We start from the raw sequence: 16,091 nt of genomic DNA on the forward strand, positions 1-16,091 counted from the left end.
TACTATGAAGACTAAACTGTTTGTATTCCATTATAAATTAGAAAATCAGAAATCTGATTCTGAAGATTAATCTCATATATATATATATATATATATATATATATATATATAAATATATATATATGTACAATCCTGGTGGGCGGCACACTCGTTGAAAGAATACAGCATCGTCGGTGCCTTCCGCAAGGCTCTCCACACCGGAGTCCCAAATATCACTAAACAATCAGCAGCGGCACTCGAGCAGATAAAGACCTCACAGCAGGTAAATGTCACCTGGTGACATTTACCTGCTGTGAGGTCTTTATCAGCTCAAGTGCCGCTGCTGATTGTTTGGTTATATATATATGTATATATATACCAGTTTAGATGCTGACAATAATTTATTATACAGTTACTGATACCTGCACTGCTATATTAGGCAAAGTCACTTACCAGGTGTTACCTTCTGGGTCCCTCTTTCCAAAAGCGCTATATGACCCATCATCACGTTTGTATGTCAGCTGTCTCTGATACCCTGTGGAATATTACAGAAAAAAAGTCTAAGTTTCCATTCAGAAAGCATGGAATAAAAAGCCAAATAGTTATGAACAAACTCTCAAACCAACAATATAGACACTAATGATATGATGTCATATTTAAAGCTCTATGACTTTCAGCAGTTCTAATTCTTGGAATAACTTTATAAATGTCTAGAATATGACCACTCAAAACTTGAAAACAGGACTTATAACATGGACTCATATTTCAATAACATACTGCATCTTTTAATTTAGCCGGCCAGGCTTCTGAGTAGACCGAGAATTACTCAGCCTGGCCAACGGACATTGACAGCCGGGTCCAAGAAGTCTGCGTCCACCAACGGAGACCCTGGGCACATCTCCAAAATGGAGGTGACCTGCCCCCATTTTGAAGAATGGTTTCGGTCTCCACCCCATTCCACCTTCCAAATGGGGGGTATGCGTGTAAGTTTGCAGGATCTGTGTCTGCTCAGACCCACAAACATTGGCGATATACATTAACCATCGGCTTAGCATACATCTCTGGATCTGGCCAACAGTTCCCTGGTCTCCAAGGAAGACAAAAGACTAAGGGATACATTTACTAAGATTGCATTGGACTGCTTTTTTAAGTCACCAATGAACACCTGTGGTTTACAGCTCCAAAGCATTGCACGTACTAAAGAACTGTTTTAGTCTCAAAGGTAAAATCAGTGTTGATGCCTTGTCTTTAGAAAAATGGAGGTTTTCACCCAAACAGCCACAAAACCTCTGCAAAACAGGCAAAAATATGTCATAAAGCTATGTGGCCATTTGGTAGATGAGTTGAGGAGGCAAAACACATTTATTTTGTGGGCAATTATGTATCGAAAAATGTGTAAATAATGTCCTAATTATCATCATATGGGCCCAACATTATTTGATAATATTTTAGTGGGGCAATATTAATGAGTTATTAGATTGATAGACCAAAATAATTTATTATATTAAGTTTACAATATTAAATGATTACTAATAGGGCCAATCAAAATTTGTTTATGACAGGGGAAACAATATTGTACCTTGCCTCTGATGAAGCTGATATTATTGAAATGCGTTAGCCTTTTCAGCATTTGGGTACGTACAAGGACTCAAAAGACTCTTTTACTCCTGTTCAATACTAAGGTTACATGGACACATTGAACACTGCCAATATTACCTGATATCATCCAAGAGATCCATGTTTGTCTACTCTCACCAGTGGTTACCAATACTACAGTCTTCATCTACTGGCTGCAGCTCATGGGACTGCACAGTCTGCCGGCAAAGGCTACCACTTATCCAGATTTACCTTTAGAGCCCACATGGAACATTCCATTGACTGGTAACTCTCACCAACAATTACAACTGTTCTCATCCACTGGCTCCAGTTTAGGGACATAGATTACTGCTTCACCAATGGGACTGCAGTGGCTTCAGGTAAAGGCTACTATCTATCTAGATTCACCTGTAGAGCCCATGTAGAATAGTCCTCACCTACTACTACAGCTCATCTACTGTAGGTACCTCTATTAAGTATTTTCACACTCATTAAGTAAAATATTTTCTTCTTTATACATTGCATATAAATGTTGTTTATATGAGATTTATATGTTTGATTTAAACATTTGTTTATTTTAGTACACAAGTACTAGTTATTTTTATAGCGTAATCAGTATTATTTTAATTCAATAAATTACTATTATTTTTACTACTATACATTATACATTTGTTTTACATCAATTTATTTATTTACAACCAGTTTATTTCATAAATACATACTTTTTTTGTTATATGGGGATGCCAGCGGTCACAATCCCGGTGCAGGAATCCCAACAGCAGTTAGGATCCTGGCTTCACAATATCAACCAACGGCATGGTAAGTATGCCATCCCTAACCCATTATAAGATCCTTCCCCAAAACAACTTTTTATGTCACTAAAAATAGTGTGTCACTCATCATAAATACATTTTATTGGCCCTATTGACTGCCAGCATCCTGACCACCGGGATGCCAGACCCAACCCATTATTTGATCTAGGGATTTGACCCACCTGCCTGCATCATCCTCCTCCCCCGACACAATATTTTATGTCACTAGAAATACTCCAAATCATAAAATATTGTTTCACTCATCATAAATACATTTATTGGCCCTTTTAGCAATGTAATTATATTATTATATTAACTCATATTAGCATAAGCCCAGTGTCAGATTGAGGCATGAAGGGACTACCAGAAAATTTAAATGGCAGGGGCTCACTGAAAAGGTGTGGTTAGACATTGGGTAGATGTGGTCATCAACAGAAGTGGCATTGTGAGTGTCGGAATGGGGCATGAATGGTCCACTGGGAATGAAATGCTATGGGCCCACAAATTAACGTGTCACACTGCTAAGGAGAAGTGGTCATCATATGGAGGAGGCCAGATATCCCTTGCAGTACAAAACTAATATCTAGTAACTTGGTGCAAGAAGTGGCTACATATACATACATTAAAGCAGACCAGGACAAGTTTCTGTGACATCTAGAAGTAATTACAAAATGTCCAGAGCCATCAATATTGCAAGTAAATATTTATGTTACACTGTTCTGTATGTCAACAAAACAGAATAAGAGTAGCCTGCATGATTAGTCAAATAGACCACCACCAATGTCCTCCTCAATAACCCAGCATCATCCCTTTTACAATTCATACCAGTTTTGTCATAGTACACTAGTACCAGTGACTACAAGCCTGTGCCCAAACACCAGTGCATCCGCACATCACCCAGTGACCCCATATACCTGTTATTGTTCTTTAAAGCAGTCAGTAAATTATCCCAGTGCATGAATTATAAGTGGATCCCATGACCACATAGGGCTATATTTACTAAAGTGCTGGTTTTACTAAGTGGAGCTGTTGCCCATAGCAACCAATCAGATTCTACTTATTTATCTAGCACTTTCTAGACGATAATAGCTAGAATCTGATTGGTTACTATCAGCAACATCTCCACTTCTAAAAACTCACTCTTTAGTAAATACAGTTTACCCCTTATAATTCATGCAAGACAGCTAGCAGTGTCTTCAATATTTCATCCATCGATAATTCACATAGAGTCCCACTAGAGACGCTGGGCTGCAACATTAACAGCACAGGAATTAGTTTTAAACACATTCAAAGTAGCAAATAAAGCACAAGAGAACTTGGTATGAGAAATCCCCTCGGAGGTACTGTATGTGTTTGGCATCCCGGCGGTCGGGATGCCGATGCTTACATTACCGGCACCAGCATCCTCACAGCTGAGAAGCCGAAGGTAAGTAGCGGGGTTGGGGGGAGTGTTAGGTTTAGGGGTTAGGGTTAGGCACTCGGGGGAGGATTAGGGTGAGGCACTAAGGGGGAAGGTTTTTATTTACAGAAGTTAGGTTCAGGCACTAGAGGGAGAGGTTAGGGTTAGGCACCAAAGAGGGTGGGTTAGGGTAGGAAGAGGGGGAGGGTTAGCATACTGACCAACAAGTGTCGGTATGTTAACCTTGTCGGGATCCCGGGGTTGGGATTCTGACCGCCAGGATCTCAACTGTCAGTATTTCATACCGATTCCCCCCCGGGTGCTGCATCGTAGCACTTCAGATTTAGACTCATTTGCACACAGATGTACATATGCGACACATCAAATTGATAAGTGTAATCTAGCAAAGTAGTTTTATCTCTTCCATGTGTATAATTTAAGTGAATAAGATGCAGAGTTTGAGCGAGAAAGAGCTCGGTGCGGCCAAGGTGCTTGGCACCTGATGCGCCAAGAAGGACTGTTTGGCGCAACTGAAGCCACATTGTAAGAGGACACACCGGCACATCTACTTTATATTGTGCCGAAGGTCGGGAATATTTTCTCAGCTTCCCCGCATTATTTAATTGCCATTAATAAATGAATCACCATATCAAGTGTGGTGTTTTTATTTTAGTGGGGTAAGAGATGTCTGGTTATATTGGTTGTGTTTAAATCGAACTGTTTGGAATTCATCAGCCCATACAGTATGAGGTTTATTCAAAAAAGTGTTGGAATAGTTAAAGAAAAAAATACATTTATAGTAAATAATTATAAAACATGAAATAGATAAATGCAGCATCTCTCACCGCTCTCAAGGAACTTGTTGGCTTTGCTCTTGATCTCATTGTTCAGCTGATGAGTCTTCTCCAGATACTGCAGGATAAAGATATTGGGGGCAAACAGAACCATGTTCTGCTCTCCACATCCATATGGCATGGCCAGGAGCCGGTCCAGGTTCTGCATAGCTGTACCCATCAGATCTCCTGTAAGGTAACAAAACAAGGCGAACATTATGCAGGGTAACTGAAAAATGAAATACTGTATTATAGAAAGTGACAGATTTTGAAATTATATTTGCCAAATTCTAATGTCTGCCATGCAATTTTATTAAAATGGTATCCATTCATTTTTATTCTGCTAACTTGCACTTATCATCTATGTCACTTTGTCATCTTGTATGCCATAGTCTTTCACCTATTGTGTGATGTTACTGTAATATTTTGATCTTTGTACTTAAGTTATAGTCACCTGCTGAGTTTTGTACTTATACTTGGTATGCAGTCATTAAAATTGATGGTTAAAATGTTGACATTCATTATGTTGATATGGTTAAAATGTTGACACCTAGAAAATATCAACATTGACAGAATATTGACATTTATTCGGATAAATTTAGTCGAGGTTCTAATCTTTCAGCATTTCAGATATCGGATTTTAAAATTTTGGGTTTTGGATTGCAATTTTAAAACCGACTGATAATAAATCTGGTGATTCTATAGTCATCTCTGTAAAATGTATTGATGTTGGTTCAATGCTCGAATTTGGTAGAAAATGTTTTTTTGGGCAATATTTAAGTCCGTTTTGACCTTAGTAAATCTCTTATTTGCAAAATCAACAGAAAATTGAATAAACAAAAACAATTTGATCAAAATCGACCTTTTCTAAATATACCCTTAGTGTCTATAGTCTCCGTTCTAAAACCAAAGTATGCAGTGTCCTCCATATATGACATCAAATCTGCTGTGGTAATCTTCTTAAATCAATGAGGGGATATCTTATAAATGTGGAAATTTGCAAAATAAAGTCTGTGTTTGACGATTTTTCAGCAAAAAAAAACATATGACCTTGGAAGTACTAAGTGGAGGTGACAGAGGTAATTAGAGTACTTTTAGTAGAATTTTATCTGTAGTTCTAAAACACTTGAGTGTTGTGCCCATTACTGATGTACAGTAGTTTGGTGATGTTTCCTGAATATATCTGTACAGTACAGTATGTGACTTACCCAACACGGTTATATGAGCTCTCTCAGAATCCACCAGAATGTTAGCAGGAACCTTTAGAGAGATCTTCTCTGTTTTAAGATCACCTGGAATATAAAGACAAAAGTGTTTATTGCTCAATCAATACTTTTATAAACCACTAATTTTCTGTATTTTTGGAGGTGGCTTCGAATCAGAATTCTGGTGATTTTTATTTTAAAGCAATACACATTGTCAAACAGCTGATTGATAAATAACCCCAGACATCTCTAAATAGACAGTGGAACTAAACATTGCATTACATAGCCATCAATGCCCAGGAATATATTTACAATGAGTACATTAGAAAAAAGAAACTACTGTATGAATGTTAGATTTATTTGATGATTAAAAAGTAGAAGGAACAGAAGGAGACAGAGGAGAAGGAAGAGGAGAAGAATGCAGCCTCACCTTCTCCCTCTTGGATACAAAGGAGAGAGCTGTGAGATTTTTCCTCCAGGACACCTCCAGGCTGAGAATAATAACAAAAAAAATATATAATAATAATAATAATAATAATAATAATAATAATAACTTAAGAGTACCCAATAATATGGTTACTATAGAAAATGTGTTATTTATGTTCAACAGACTACAACTATTAATATCAATTAAATGAGAAAGTCTAATAATAATGACACAATCAAATACAGAACTGAAACAAATTACATTACAATTGCATATATCTCTAATTTCAAAGAACAGTGGGCCTAAGTCAGAGACGGACAGTATAGCATACATAGTTGCACACTCTCACAGATCGCAGTAGCTAAAATATGACATACAGCTGATCTTGTATTGAGTTGCCCACTGGAGCCCTCATAGTTGCCCACAACTGCGTACACAAACGCAGCATTGTACACAGATCTTTAAAACATAGACAGCTTGAGTAAGTAAATGGTGACTCAGTATAACTGTGATAAATGAAACGCTGAAGGTTTGCTCTGTGCGTGCGTGATCACAGAATGATATCATTCATGGAATGATAATTATTCATTTTAACTTTTATTTATTTTTTTTACACTGGGGAAGAGCACCCCTGGATTGGCAAAGCACCCCTGGTTGACACAGCAACCCTTTATGAACTGCAGCCCTGGCCCCTTGTTTGACAGGACAATAGTGACACAGCAGCACCCCCCACTTTATGTACTACAGCCCCAGCCTGGCAACACTGCATCCTTGAACAACTACAACACTGCACCCTTGAACAACAGAGAAGAACAAAGCCCTTTGTTTGACAGGACAATAGTGACACAGCAGCACCCTACACGTTATATACTGAAGCCCCACTCCAACAAAACACTGCACCCTTGAACAACAATAACACTGCACTTGAACAACAGAGAAGAACAGAGCACGTCTGTTCTGTACACTCTCCATAGTGCTGATCACCAAGACCTTTATAGAATCCAAAACCCATGAAAATCCGACAGCTGGATGATGACGTTTTGCCTCGTTTTGGATTCTGAGTTAGGCGGGAAAACCTGAGCCAGACTCGGATCTGACTCGGAATTGCAATGTTCAGGTAGGTCCAGTACTTGGAAAACCAGACCCGCTCATCTCTAGATAGAAGGGATTCATTCTAAATATGTTTTTGTATATACTCTAGGCATGTGCTGGAATTTGTATCTCACGTGTCCTAGGTAACAGATTCCATCTTAGCAAACATAAAATGGAATCTACTCAAATCAGTTTGGCAATACTCTTCAGGTGCATGAAAAGGAGGGGTCATACTAAACAGAAAGATAGAAAGGGGAGTATCCCCTAGATATCCTCCAGCACGCTAAATTGTAACTGCAACAATACATGAAAACTATATGGTAATAGAAATTCAGAGATATTTGTTGCATGCATTTATAAGTACATGGTAAGATGCTAGGCCACTTCATGGCTTCTCTGATACTGGCAGTCCCTACTCTGAGTACTTAGGGGGAGATTTATCAAAACTCTGAGAGATAAAGTACCACCCAATCAGTGTCTGCCAGTTTACAGGTTGTGTTTGAAAAATGACAGAAGCTGATTGATTGTTACTTTATCTCTCTCCAAGTTTTCATAAATCTCCCCTTCAGTACCCTTTAATCATGCATCTGATATTCAGCATGTGATGGTAAAGGGGAGACGGAGGAGAGCATGTCAAACAGTTTGCTACACAGATAAAGGCTCACAGCTCACTGTGCATCATGGAGAGGCAGATGGGGAGAATAAGTGGGAAGATGTAATAGTGAAAACAGAGCTCATAAGGGTGCCCCAAAGCCTTTCTGCTCACTACATAATATGCTGTGTGACTGTGGTTGCCATGGCAGTCGCATAACTGTATAAAAGCTGAGCAGACTGAAAAACAATGAATGGGTAAATACAAAGATTGTTTTTATAGCCTGCCAGTTATTTCTGTTAACAAACACACCTCATTTTATCATGGGACTGTTTCTTTAAGTTTTACATAAGTAATTTTTTTGTGCTAGTTGCTTCAAATGCTAAATAATAATAATAATAATAAGTCCAACTTTTTTTATTGTAATACTGCATAAACTTTGTATTTTGGCAATAACTGGTGCATGGAGCCACTAGATGAAATTAGAACATAAACATTGCGTACTGACCTGCACAAGTAAGGGCTTAATGACTGTGTCGGTGCTGCCTTGCTGAGGGACAACAGTTATCTCATTTTGGCAAAACTCTTTTGTGTCCAGAGCCTCAGTCCTCACTGTGACATTTACCTCTCCTGCATAGGGTGCAATTGACAAAATATGTAAAGTTAAAATAATAGTGTACTGTATATATATATAAAAAAAACATCCCTGTTGCATATTCACCTACTTTTCCATTCTCCTCCCTGAGAGAAGTCCGGAGAGAAGATGCACCTGAACACTTTGGGGTGGGGGCTTGGATTTTTACATCATTAGGTCCCACCCCTGTCATGCAAAGTCCAGAAAATCATAGATACGTGGGGAAGAGATGGGTCTAAAAATCACAGTACAAAACATTTATCCCCACCCCCTCTCTACAGACCCATAATTCTGGGTATTATCTTCCTATCCAGCCCACTCAACTAGGAAGTGGGCGACACTTCTGTGGAATTGCGCACAAAATCGGTAGCATCTTCCGGGAGCATAGGTAAGAATGCCCTGTAGGTGAGATATTTATTACAGCTGTCAATAATCTGATATTATAACATTCAGTGTCTGATTCTGAGTCGCACACTGCTCTGATCACATTAGCGTGTTACCTTAGACACGCCTGTAACATTATACTAATGCTAGTATTAGCAAGGGCTGAGATGCCCATTTTGAGACTCTGAAATCATGTTTGGTCCATCTTTATACACAACTATTGTAACTTGCACTGTCTCCTTGTTAGGTGTGGATTCTCTGTCAGAGTATGGCCTACAATGTGAGCTATTATCTGAGTTTGTAACCACTACAGTGATACGCCTGCCATAACACATCCATAGGGAATCAGTATGAATGACCACCGGACGTTAGCTCGGCGGTTGAAATCCCAACGCCGGCAGCCCGATGGGTGAAAATCCCGACAGCACAGGTAAGTATACTATCTCTTCCCCTCTCCCCCCCTAACCCTTCCTTAGGGGTGCCTAACCCTAAACTCCCCCCCCAGTGCCTAACCCTAACCTTCCCCCATTAGTGCCTAAACCTAATCCCTCCTCCCTGCACCCTAAACCTAACCCTCCCAGGGGGGTGCCTTACCATAACCTCCCCCCCTAGAGCCTAAACCTATCCGCCCCCATCCCCGGCTAAGTGTATACTCACCCCCCAGCAGAGGAAAATCGGTTGGGCATCCTCTCGGTGTCGGGATTAACATAGGCGCTGGTATTTCGACGTCTATGTTAAATTCCTTGCCGGGATTACAGTGTCGGGATTGAGACCGCAGGTCTCATAACTACATCTCCACCCATCTTCATGTGTCTAAAATAATAGCACCACTCAGTCAGTGCCCCGGAATGCCCAGTACACTCTAATGCATTTCAGACACCGAGCAGTACTGTGATTTTTGTGCATGTGAAGTTTAAAAAGAAAATCTCTTGACTCTGCAAATATCCACATTACATGCGACTCAGAATCCTTAATCTGAATAAACAATTAAAACAGTGAGTTGGAAATACAATGTCTCTGACGAGCCTAAAATAGAGGTGCGGCTCCGGATTTCTGACATCTGAATACACACCCGAATTTAGAGGATCTGAGTAGAACCAGGTCCCGGTTCGGGGAAAAAAATGAACGAAAATCGTTTACTAAAATCGTTAAATTACTAAATGTAATGAACGATTTTTTTGAACTACAAATGATTTTTGCATATTCACTTACTGAAAATCGTAGAGTTGGTCAGTCTGACTTAACTACAAACTTCAAACGTGAACGCGCATGAACGATGATTGTTCATCGTTTTAACTCAGAAAGTGAACGATTTTTTTCAACGTTTGAATGATAAACGATATCGTTATCTTTAGGGCCGTTTTCAATTTGGAGTGAAAAGTCTGAGGCCGGACTTCTCGCCATCATCGGAGGTTTTGCAGTCGAAAAGTTATCGCGCGCGTCCTGCTTATCCCCGTATTCAATTCCAAATTGGTGAAAATGGGACCTGGCGAAAATGAAATGAGCAAAAAAAAAATTCAATTTTGGGGAAACAGCCCCGCAAAAGATGCTCTGACATTGGGGATGACTATGGGTACCCCCGAATAGCCCTGCTAATGGTATTTGGGGTGTTTAAATGGTCTCATTAGCTGCTTTTTTGTGTCTTTGAGAAAGTGGTGAACAATAGCATTTTACTACTTTTTTTCGGAAAAATAAGTAGTCCCATCAAGTTTGGGGTACATGAAATTGGGTGCAAGCATAGTTCAAAATCACTAAATTGAAGCTCTAAAGTGCACCAAAAAACGCACCTTCACCAAGCACCTGCAATAACAAGAAAAAAAAAAAATTTTGACGCAGTTTGCGTCAAGGGGGGTGTACAAAGGTACAGAGTGGTTCCCGCACCTCTGCACCCCAAAGCCCAGTTCTGCACTTTTTTCCGCCGGGTATTTATAGGCAAAACTTTTTAGCCTATTACATTGCATTGCGTTTTCATACCGGCGAAAAGATGCTAAATTTGAATACGGGGAAAAAATTAAATCGGTGAAAATTACGCAACGGGTTTTCACCCCAAATTGAATATGGCCCTAAATATTAAAATAAGAATACATTTTATTTAATTAACATAATATTCTAAAAATATAAGGGGGACATTTTTTAATAAATTAATTAAAGAGGACAATAAATGTATTTTGTTAATTGGGGCCATGCAGTATTTAAAAACAATCAATGATGGAAGCATGTGGATGTTGGAATGTCTAGTGTAACAAGTTTTCAAGAATTGGTGCTTATTTCATTAATTAATTAAGATATCCCAATTTAATCATTTTTGTCTCCGTTATACTTTTTACATTTTATTTTGTTCATCTAATAAAACTTGAATTGTACTATAATTACTAAATATTATTTAGTTTAAAGTTGTCCCATATTACATAATTAAAGTCATAGGTTCTAAAACTTGGTCCTCAGGACTTCACAGTTTTTATTTTCCAGGTCACCCAGCAGGTGCACAGGTTTATTCGTAACTCACTGACACATTTTAAAAGATCCACAGGTGGAGCTAATTATTTCACTTTTGATTCTGTGAGGAGACTGGAGTTTGAGAACCTATAACTTAAAATATTGTGTTCCTATTTATATAATGATTCTTTGATTGAACGATCTATTAAGTATTACGTTTTGCCACCTAAATATGGCTCCTTCTTATAATCTGGCCAGACAAATGACACAAAGTGAGTGCATTTAACTGAAATTTAAAGGCGAGTTGTGGTGCCTGGATGACGGACTGCAAGCTTAAGGGGTCTATTCAGCATTGATTTTTTTTACAGAAAAATACGGAAACTATGATTTCTGTATTTTTTATGTAAATATCCTATTCAGCAATGGGATAATGGAGAAGATAACGCAATTATCTTCTCCACTAATTCCCATCTCGCTGAATACCACACTGTAGGGATCAGCCGTTGATCTCTACAGTGCATTAATGCTTTTTGCTATTCAGCATAGCAAAAAGTGTTAAATCACTCGATAAATCATTACTTTATATAACACCATCTCAGAATGGCGTATATTAAGAAAATGCCTTAAATCTCCCGAAAACTGTAGGGACAGAGGGAAATTTTCCCATAAGTCCCTGCAGCATCTGGTAAACCCGCCCAGTCTCCATCTGTGCTTCACGGTGATCGCCGGCAGCTAAAGCCAATTGGAGCCTTTTAAACCTGCCAAAATTGATTGACAAGTGTATGCAGGCTTTATACTAGCCTGTATACATGTATATTTATGTGCTATTATATTTAAAATGTATATAAACATTTTAAATATAAAAGCATATAAATATACATGTATACAGGCTAGTATAAAGCCTGTATACACATATCAATCAATTTTGGCAGGCTGGAGCTGTACTTACCCCTCCGCGGTCACCGGGAAGCCAGGATGGAGACTGCTCCCGAGCGCATGACTGAGCATGCACAGAGGAACAAACAGAACGGATTGTTTTTGGAAACCGAAAACAATCCCTTCTGTGACATCGCAGGGACAGCGTGTTACCGCAACCACTGTCCCTGCTAAAAATATTGCTGATATTTATAATTGATAAAAAATCGTGACAATGTTGCCCCATAATATTCTGGGCAACATCGTCACTATTGCTTAAAAGACCCCTAAATGTTTTGTTTAAAATATGAACAAAAGCCCCTTGTATTTATTTGCTAGATACACAGAGATTTGCAGTACATTACTGTTAGTGTAATGCAAAAGTCTTTCTGTTTTGTATACTTATATGACAGAGGTTCCCAAACTCTGCGATTACAGTCCAGGTTTTAAGGATATCCATGTTTGAGCCATTACAGTCCAGGTTTTAAGGATATCCATGTTTGAGCCATTACAGTCCAGGTTTTAAGGATATCCATGTTTAACCATCAGGACTCAAGAATGGATATTCTAAAAACCTGGACTGTAATGACAGAGTTTGTGAAATGATGTTGTACAGTATGGCATTAATACTGCCATGGAGCTGTTACCATGCACAATATGGTTAAAACCAAGCATGGTCATATTTATTTTCTGTTTTGTTTAAGATAACTTAAAATGCATGCAGTTTGAGAAATACTGACAGCCAGAGGCCCCTCTACTGTATCTCTGTGTGTTTATTGCCTATTTGTAAACATGTGTGAAACCATTGACTCTGACAGTAGCCAAAAGACAGTGCAATATAGGAGGCCACTACAAGGTGAAGTCCTTACATGCCAAAACTGAGACAAGTCAGCAATAGGACAGTCTGGTTGTGGTTACACATGCACAATTGAGACTGGAAGATGCCAAGGAGTGAAGTGCAGAGTGGGGAGAGCTGCCGCAGGTCTCCTGTGTGGGACAAGATACTGGGCAAAGCATTATCGCTGAAGTGGTCAGGTGACAGAGCCACTGAATAGCCATAAGTGGGTGCACTGAATGACCGCAGCATAAATGCTAACTGAGACTGAGAGCCAGAGACAGTGTGTCAGCACTGGGAGACACGGATGAGATCCATGGAGGCTGTGAGTGAGTATAAAAGCTGTAAAACAGAGATGTCCCTACTGTTTGATAGCTACTGAGAACTGTTACAGAGCTATTGTGATAGTGTATGAGAGATACGGATAATTACTTGACAGATCCTGATATATGCTATATTTCAAGTACTGTGTAATCCCTGCTTGTGCAAAACTCTGAGGTTCTCTCTGAATGAGGGCGGGCGCTTCTTGTTTTTTGGTGCGGCCTCCTGGTCGCAAGCTAAGCTGTGGGTTACCACCCACAGCTTACCTAGCGACCAGGGTGACGGTCGCGATGGTGATCACCATCACGACCATCGGGGCTTGCGACCAGACCCTAAGGTTGGGTCTGGGCACTCACAAGCCCCAGGGAGCTTCTGCTCTGATGGAGCAGGAAGCTCCCCACTGACATCACTGATGATGTCAGTGCGGCCACCCACAAAATGGTAGGCATTCCTTAAGGAACGCCTCTGTTTTGGAAACCACCCCCCGACCCGCCTACAAAACATCGACAGCCACCCCTTTTGTTGTGAGCTCCAGAGCGAGAGAGTTTCTCTCTCGCTCCGGGGCTTGCGCACGTGCAGTGCGGCCACTGCGTGTGCGCAGGGCTACCCATTGAGCTTTTTGCAAACACATTGGTGCTTTGCGACCGGGTCTGAATGACCCCCTGAGTTTGAGTAAACAGATATTGTTCTTGTTTGAGCTACTAGAGAACCAGTGCCTGATTTTGTCAGTGTAAAGAATGGCAGCCATTTTGTGTTAATGCTGAGCTGAGTTAAAGAGCACTTTGGATCTGAGTTATTGCTACTGTGCAGTGATGAAGATAATTGAGATATATTGCAAGTGGAATTGTGTTTATTGTTCCTTATCATTCAAAAACCAAAGCTATTGCTCTCTGGAATCAGTAAAGAACAGCATTAGATGCTAAGCTTTCTGCTATTTACAACTGTGGATTACAAATACATTCATGTTATAGGTTAGTGATCGTCCAGCAACAGCGTACTCCAATGACAGAACATTGGGCCTTATTTAGATGTATATGCTAATGTAATTGCAGCTGTGATCCTATAAACAGCTGCTGTGCTAATAAATGTTAATGCATACAGCTGCCTGGAAATGTATTGGGAAGCCCACCAGCATTTTTGCAGCCAGTGCATACAAACTTGCAGCACTGGTTGCAGATCCTTTGATAATCGATCATCTCAGTAATCCCATGGTCGCATAGAATGGCTGCGGGAATTGAGACACTGTTGCCATGGTTTCTGCATATGTGGTTGAAGTAGTATGCAGAGACACACCCTGAAAAGGGCCATGATCACCTGCATTTTTACAGCCACGCTCTGTAAAACGACCCTAGCCAGTCCCTGAATGTCAATCACTTGCTAATGTATCTTGGGACGGGCACAGTGGGGCCACTACGCATGCGCAGTCGGCCGATAATTTCTTAGCAACGTAAATATTGCCATTGCATCCACATCTGAATCAGACCCAATGTGTGCACTTTAGAGTAAAATACTGAACAGTTTTGAGTTTTTTTTTCTAAACCTGCTGAGTAATAATTTGTTTTTTTCAAAGGTAAGGTGTGATAAAGTATAGTATATTGAAACAACCAGGAAATTGCTCTTTTCTTGGTTATAGCCAAAGTTGCTACAGCAGCAGCAAAGACTATGATAGCGCCAACCATGGGTTACAGGATCACATCGTACCCAGCTTAGAAGCTTTCAGGCTCCAGGAGAAGGTTTTGCTCTCATCGGCACACAAGCAGCTGCTATACTGACAGTCTGCACATGGTGTCTGCTCTAACTCTTGGGTAGATTGGAGGGTGATTTGCACCTGTGAAGATAAAAATGTAAAAAAGCAAACAAACAAGACTTTAAAATATTTTGTTTAAGATTGTTTGATGCTCATTTTTAATGCACTAGTAATTATGCTACCTAGATGATGATGAGATTTTTTTAGCACATCATCAGAATCATTTAGTAATGCTTAGTTTATCTTCTGTATAAAACTTTTGTAACATAATTAAGCATTTGGATACAGTGCTGTAAGAGGGAACCCCCACCCCCTGAGAGCATGACATCATGATGATGTGCTGGTGGAGCAGGGCCACCAGCAATGGGAAGTATGGACATGGGGCCTGATTCAGAGCTGAACGCTCTGACCAGAGCGCTCGCTCTGAATCAGGGCCCTCCTCCCTGAAAATGGAGCGGCCTCCTGGCCGCTCGCATAACTGTGGGTGACCACCCACAGCATATGCGAGCATCCATGATGATGGTCACGATGGTCGTGACCATCGCTACCATCGGGCTTGCGACGGAGACCCTGTGGTAGGGTCTCACTGCCGCAAGCCCTGGAGTGATTTTGGCTCTATCAGAGCCAAAATCACTCCTACTGACATCACTAGTGATGTCAGTGGGGCCGGCTTCAGACGGTAGGCGTTCCCATGGGAACGCCTCCATCTGGCAGGCACGCCCAACAAAGGGGGCGTGCTGTCAAACAACATCGACAGCACGCCCCCTTTGGTGCGAGACCCGGAGTGATGGAGAGCCCATCGCTCACCAGGTCTTGCGCATGTGCACGACGGAGCTTCCTCCGTCGTGCGCATGCGCAGTGGGGGAACATCGACCCGCTTGCGA

The 16,091-nt window shown here is 40.4% G+C and overlaps 1 protein-coding gene across 1 annotated transcript in view; it reads right to left on the reverse strand.

Annotated features, from left to right (window-relative positions):
* LOC148518858 (alpha-2-macroglobulin-like protein 1) overlaps positions 1 to 16,091 on the reverse strand; it is a 208,252-nt gene that overhangs the window by 41,320 nt on the left and 150,841 nt on the right. Inside the window, exons 22-27 of the mRNA XM_088476975.1 lie at positions 15,162 to 15,288; positions 8,444 to 8,565; positions 6,255 to 6,315; positions 5,828 to 5,911; positions 4,632 to 4,808; positions 433 to 514 (exon numbers count right to left, since the gene is read on the reverse strand). Of these exons, the coding sequence (XP_088333101.1) occupies positions 433 to 514; positions 4,632 to 4,808; positions 5,828 to 5,911; positions 6,255 to 6,315; positions 8,444 to 8,565; positions 15,162 to 15,288 (653 nt within the window). The remainder of the gene's footprint in view (positions 1 to 432; positions 515 to 4,631; positions 4,809 to 5,827; positions 5,912 to 6,254; positions 6,316 to 8,443; positions 8,566 to 15,161; positions 15,289 to 16,091) is intronic.

The sequence above is a fragment of the Taudactylus pleione genome, unplaced genomic scaffold (assembly GCF_031769625.1).
Source record: "Taudactylus pleione unplaced genomic scaffold, aTauple2 ptg000198l, whole genome shotgun sequence".
NCBI classification, from domain to species: Eukaryota; Metazoa; Chordata; class Amphibia; order Anura; family Myobatrachidae; genus Taudactylus; species Taudactylus pleione.